This window comes from Triticum dicoccoides, chromosome 7A (assembly GCF_002162155.2).
Source record: "Triticum dicoccoides isolate Atlit2015 ecotype Zavitan chromosome 7A, WEW_v2.0, whole genome shotgun sequence".
NCBI lineage: Eukaryota > Viridiplantae > Streptophyta > Magnoliopsida > Poales > Poaceae > Triticum > Triticum dicoccoides.
The window spans coordinates 689,664,638-689,670,674 of record NC_041392.1 but is presented as its reverse complement, the minus strand read 5'-3'; the positions used below and the strand labels follow the sequence as shown (position 1 = coordinate 689,670,674).

Here is a 6,037-nt window from a genome sequence, read left to right as displayed (position 1 = left end):
TCATTACCTTCTTGTATGATGAATGTACCAGCACACGAGGAGATCAGGGCGTACGAGGGGGAGCTGGCAGCAGGTAGGATGATTGCGACAGAGAATTGATCCTGGTAGATGCATGGGTGGAGGTTGTGCCCGTTGGGGTGCCGACCTTGAACTTCAAGATGCGGGGTGGTGCGACGATGGACTTCTTGAGGTCAGGCTGGTCCTCGTCCCTGACAAGCGCCTCGACACCCGGGCCATAGACCTCCTCGCTGACATTTTGTTGTTGATTGTTATTAACAATACTGGCAATGGCAATTCAGTTTTCTTTGTAGTCATGTTCAGTTTTAACTTAACCATTCATATTTACTGAGAAATATTATTCTCTGGCTCTCACTATGTACATTGGTCATGAATTTAATTTAGATCATCCATGTCCTATACTTCTATCTGATCCTAAAGCATGGCAAGTTGGAAACTATCAATGCTGTTCTGAAATGCTATCTTCACAGAATTCACAAGTTGGATTATGCACCAATGTATGGACCATTTTTTTGTTAGCTTCATATTTTATATGAAATAAAGAACCATACATGTTCAAACAAGTTATGTTCAATGTGGAATATTTCATACGGAGGAAATTCTGTAACAACCAATGATGAACTGTGAACATAAGGATATAATATTTTGGCTGAAAATTATAAAAAGAACATTTTGGCTGAGAAGTTCCACGGATGAACGAGAACTTACCAGCGGATTATGAATGTCAATTTTCTAAGGAGTACAGTTTAAATCACCATAAAGAATGATTATTGGCTTGAAACTTTGTGGTTTCTACAGAACGGAAGGTTAACATTAGTTTACTCTTTGTAAAGTACCTTTCAAAGATAATAATATGCAGATAAGAACTACTACAATATCCCTCAGGTGCACTTACAACAATATATAATATGACCAAATCGAATCTGCAAAAAATGACTGGGGGATGTGAAATAGAAAATGAGGGCAGAAATCCAGCTAAGCAAACACACTTGTACAATGTCGCTGAAACATGGACCCAATTGTTAACCCCGTAAACCTGAAGATCAAGTTAAAGAAAATAAAATAAAATTAGAAACTTCTCATCAAGTAAAACTTTGGGAAGTCGTTGAAACATAGATAACAATTATCAATCTGTAAACCTGAAGATTCCATGAAGAGCAATGACAGAAAAGCAAAAGGATTAGCCATACCAGCCTACGTAAACCACGTCCAAAATTTTGGGACATAAGCACTCACCAAGTACGAGTTCTGAAACTCCAAAGTAATAACCCTGTCCTCCTGAGGTCCTGATCATGTTCAGCTATGACAATTTCGTATTGACAGAGATTGATTTAACCTACAAGAGCACAAATCAAAATCATTTTAGGTCCTGGTCATGTTCAATCAAGAGAACAAATATGTTTGTCAAGCCTCGCCACTACTAGGAAAAGCCTTACCAGTAGCGTAGGTTTTTTGCATACTAGTAGGGCGTGCACCCGCGCTACTGTTACGACGCTACAGCTAACTTTTAGCAGTAGCGTGTTTTTACCCCGCGCTATAGCTAAAAAAGTTACTAGTAGCGTGTTCCACCCGCGCTACTGCTATTACATACACGTGCTACCAGTAATGAAACTGGGCGCTACTAGTAACTTATTAGGAATTAAAAAAATTAAAATGAACCTATTCTATTTTATCACACAATTGTCGTATCTACCATCACACAATTTCTCATTGTAGCTAGCGGCAACTCATGTATAATTCCTATCACATAGTGTTGTGTGGCTAGTCAATGTGCGAAGCCTGCCCGGCCTGATCACGTGGCCTGCAGCTGCGACGAAACACACCGGGCAGCCTCGCGAGCCACACCTGACCGACGGCAGCCGCCGCCTTGAGTTGCGACGTCGTTACGTCCCTCGCCCTGACCCTCAGCTCTAGCAGGCCTCGATTGATGTCGTCCTTGTGCCTCGCCATCAGCGGACGAAGGAATCCATTGGCAGCCACGACACCATCCAGTCCATGAACCTCTCGACGACCGTCAGGGTCGCCACCACAAGCCTGCAACATTACCAACAGAGATTTGGAAACTTCAGATTCTTCAGAAGAATGACATGGAAAAATAATGCAGTACATGTCGATGCCAATGTGCTACAATTTTTTTCCGAGATTCTTATTTAAGCCATAATGCACAACTGAACTACACACTGAAGCAGCACATAGCTACTTCCATGACAAAAGATAACACAAAAGATTAGAAGCAATTCTGTTGTGTTGGAAGCCCTAAAAAGAAACAGCACTTACGAAGCACATAAGGAGTTAGAGGCATAATTCTTTCGGTAATTTTCTATCTATCCATTTTCCTAAGTAGTCACTTCAATACCTTGATATCTTTCATTTTTTCAAAGATAACAAAGTCCATGAATCTACTGTTGGTAGAGCATAGTGACTATACAAACTGAAGCCTGAACATATATACCTGCCAGTTCACAGACTTGACAAATGAATTCTGAAGTTAATGGGCTTTTCCTCTTTCCTGAAGAAATCATTTGGTCTGCTCTTTGTTGGTACTACCTACAAGAATTCGTAATACAAATTCTGAATACAACCTTTGATAGTAAGAGAACTAGCTAAAGTAGAAACCAAAGGACGACATACCTTCCCTCAAACAGGTTATGTTAGATGATCCGCTTGTGTGGTTCTTGTTCAGAGCAGTGAGCAGTGGTCTTTTTGTTGTTGAAACCAGAAAAAGTATTGAACCTGCAGCAAGGTTGCACGAAATGGTTTAAAACATTCAAATGAAGCCTCACTTCACTTGCAGTTCAAAGAAATATGAATCTAAGCTGGCCAGGAAAAGCACATAGATCCTTGTTCCAATTATTCAACATAAGCTGCCGGCAGCGGACGCCTCTTATATACAGTCAAACTAATGCAGGCATAAGAAGAACACCAAGCTGACAGTGGTGACCAAACTAGTCATCAGCCGGCAAGGGCATCATCATGACCCCATCTACTACTTCAGCGAATGGAAACTTACCCAAATGGACTCCAGGAACAAAAAGGTGAATTTAGAACAATGTTGATGTATAATCAAGAAGAATTAATATGGTCACTTATGTAGTCACTTTACACAAACTGGACGCCAGCAGAACTGTGCAAAACCCGGACGACAGGAAGACTGAAGATTGAATTTAATAGCGCACATATATGCATCACATAGAGGATTTCTAGCCGTGATTTTCAGCTATTAGCATGTTAAGTTCTTTTTTCTCTTCTTGCAGGAATGCTTATTGTTGGAACTTCACCCTCAGGATCGATCACATAAAATTGCACGAACACACACGCACAAAAAACTGATAGCCAAGGGCCCGTATCGTGCCCTTTGTTTTCCTCTTTATTTCTATTTTCTGGTTTTCCCAACTCACGGTTCTTCAGCCTCCTGATCACCTCCATCACCGACATCTTCGTCACATCGCCCCACTGCTCTATGGTGCCAACGATCGGTAAAAACTTATCGGGAACGGCTCGATGTAACTTCTCCACAACTGCGATGTCCTCCATCTTTGATCCGAGAGCCCGCATCTCATTAACCAGGGAGGTTAGCTTCAACGCAAATTCACCAACCCCTTCTGATTCTTTCATGCTCATCCTCTCGAACTCCCTCCTTAGAGCTTGAACACGAGCCTTCTTGACACGATCATCTCCAGCATGCATCTCCTTGAGAGCTTCCCAAGCTTCCTTTGTTGTCTCTTTCTCTGATATGGTCATGGAAACGGCATCAGGCACAGCTTGGGCTATGGTGGCGAAAGCTTCTTGGTCCTTTATCTCCTCGACCGCACCATCACCTTCCACCGCTGCCCAGACTCCACGTGCACGCATGAAGATCTTCATCGTTGCAGCCCACACCCCATAATTGCCGCCTTCAAGCATGGGGAACTGGATGGTCACACCACCACCACTCGCCTTCCAAGTCGACATGATCCTCTTCGATTTTCCGTCGTCCGTGACACAACTTGACGGCGACGAAGAATCCTTCAACTCCGCCGTGACGCAACTTGATGACGAAGCCTTCACACCTTGCTCTAGATACCAATTGTTGGAACTTCACCCTCAGGATCGATCACATAAAATTGCACGAACACACGCGCACAAAAAACTGATCGCCAAGGGCCCGTATCATGCCCTTTGTTTTCCTCTTTATTTCTATTTTCTGGTTTTCCCAACTCACGGTTCTTCAGCCTCCCGATCACCTCCATCACCGACATCTTCGTCACATCGCCCCACTGCTCTATGGTGCCAACGATCGGTAAAAACTTATCGGGAACGGCTCAAAGTAATTTCTCCACAACTGCGATGTCCTCCATCTTTGATCCGAGAGCCCGCATCTCATTAACCAGGGAGGTTAGCTTCAACGCAAATTCACCAACCCCTTCTGATTCTTTCATGCTCATCCTCTCGAACTCCCTCCTTAGAGCTTGAACACGAGCCATCATCTCCAGCATGCATCTCCTTGAGAGCTTCCCAAGCTTCCTTTGCCGTCTCTTTCTCCAATATGGTCATGAAAACGGCATCCGGCACAGCTTGGGCTACGGCGGCGAAAGCTTCTTGGTCCTTTATCTCCTCGACCGCACCATCACCTTCCACCGCTGCCCAGACTCCACGTGCATGCATGAAGATCTTCATCTTTGCAGCCCACACCCCATAATTGCCGCCTTCAAGCATGGGCAACTGGATGGTCACACCACCACCACTCGCCTTCGAAGTCGACATGATCCTCTTCGATTTTCCGTCGTCCGTGACACAACTTGACGGCGACGAAGAATCCTTTAACTCCGCCGTGACGCAACTTGATGGCGAAGCCTTCACACCTTGCTCTAGATACCAATTGTTGGAACTTCACCCTCAGGATCGATCACATAAAATTGCACGAACACACGCGCACAAAAAACTGATCGCCAAGGGCCCATATCGTGCCCTTTGTTTTCCTCTTTATTTCTATTTTCTGGTTTTCCCAACTCATGGTTCTTCAGCCTCCCGATCACCTCCATCACCGACATCTTCGTCACATCGCCCCACTGCTCTATGGTGACAACGATCGGTAAAAACTTATCGGGAACAGCTCGAAGTAACTTCTCCACAACTGCGATGTCCTCCATCTTTGATCCGAGAGCCCGCATCTCATTAACCAGGGAGGTTAGCTTCAACGCAAATTCACCAACCCCTTCTGATTTTTTCATGCTCATCCTTGCCTCCGGGACTATCTTCTACGTACTAGATAACTTCCAGTCAAATTGTTTTAAGACACTGCTGGAACTTTGAACTTCCACCAGTTCCTTATATTTCCATGCCGTACCTGCAAAAGCAGCAGCCAAAATCATCCAACGCGGCAGCAATCTAGCATCGAAACTTCAAGATGAGCGAGAGGACAGGGCGTCCCATGGCGGAACGGGACTGTCTCGCGGTGCTGAATGGGGACAGGGTCGTCCAATTTCGACCCTGCTGGACTAGCTAGCACCCGTGGAATGGGGCATGAGCCGGGAGAGAGCGGCGGCGAGCTTACCCGAAGGCGACGCGGTGGGCGACCTCGAGGCACTGCCAGTGCTCGTTGGGGTTGAAGTACGTGCACACCAGCAGCGCGTTCGCCGCACGGAATGCCAGCACGTGCGCTAGCACCCGACGCTCCGGCCACGGCCGGATCCGCGGCGCCTTCATCAAAGGCTGCGGCGGTGCGTCTCCTCCTCCCTCCTCTTCCGGCCCTCCTCGCCTCACTCCAGTCCCTCCACCTCTCCACGCCGGCATCCACGACGACTCCCTCGACACCCCGGCCTCCGACGCCGTCCAGGGCGCCATACATAACCGTATCGCTGGGATGCCGGAGCGGGCCGCCGAGAACCTCCACAGGGCGCGCTTTGCCGTGCCGGCGCCCGTGGCCAACGTGCTCAAGGGGGAGCCCTGCTTGATCGCGCGCATGATTGGGTTTGGTCGGACACTGGGACGGCAACGATCGAAGAGGAGGAGACGAGAGGAGAGGAGGTGGAGGGGATCT

At 46.6% G+C, this 6,037-nt stretch overlaps 1 protein-coding gene across 1 annotated transcript in view; it reads right to left on the bottom strand.

Moving 5' to 3' along the window:
• Nucleotides 1-2,417: 2,417 nt before the first annotated feature.
• Nucleotides 2,418-6,037, bottom strand: part of LOC119331128 — a 6,264-nt gene continuing 2,644 nt past the window's right edge. Inside the window, exons 3-4 of the mRNA XM_037604301.1 lie at nucleotides 2,650-2,751; nucleotides 2,418-2,565 (exon numbers count right to left, since the gene is read on the bottom strand). Of these exons, the coding sequence (XP_037460198.1) occupies nucleotides 2,537-2,565; nucleotides 2,650-2,751 (131 nt within the window). The 3' untranslated portion in view covers nucleotides 2,418-2,536. The remainder of the gene's footprint in view (nucleotides 2,566-2,649; nucleotides 2,752-6,037) is intronic.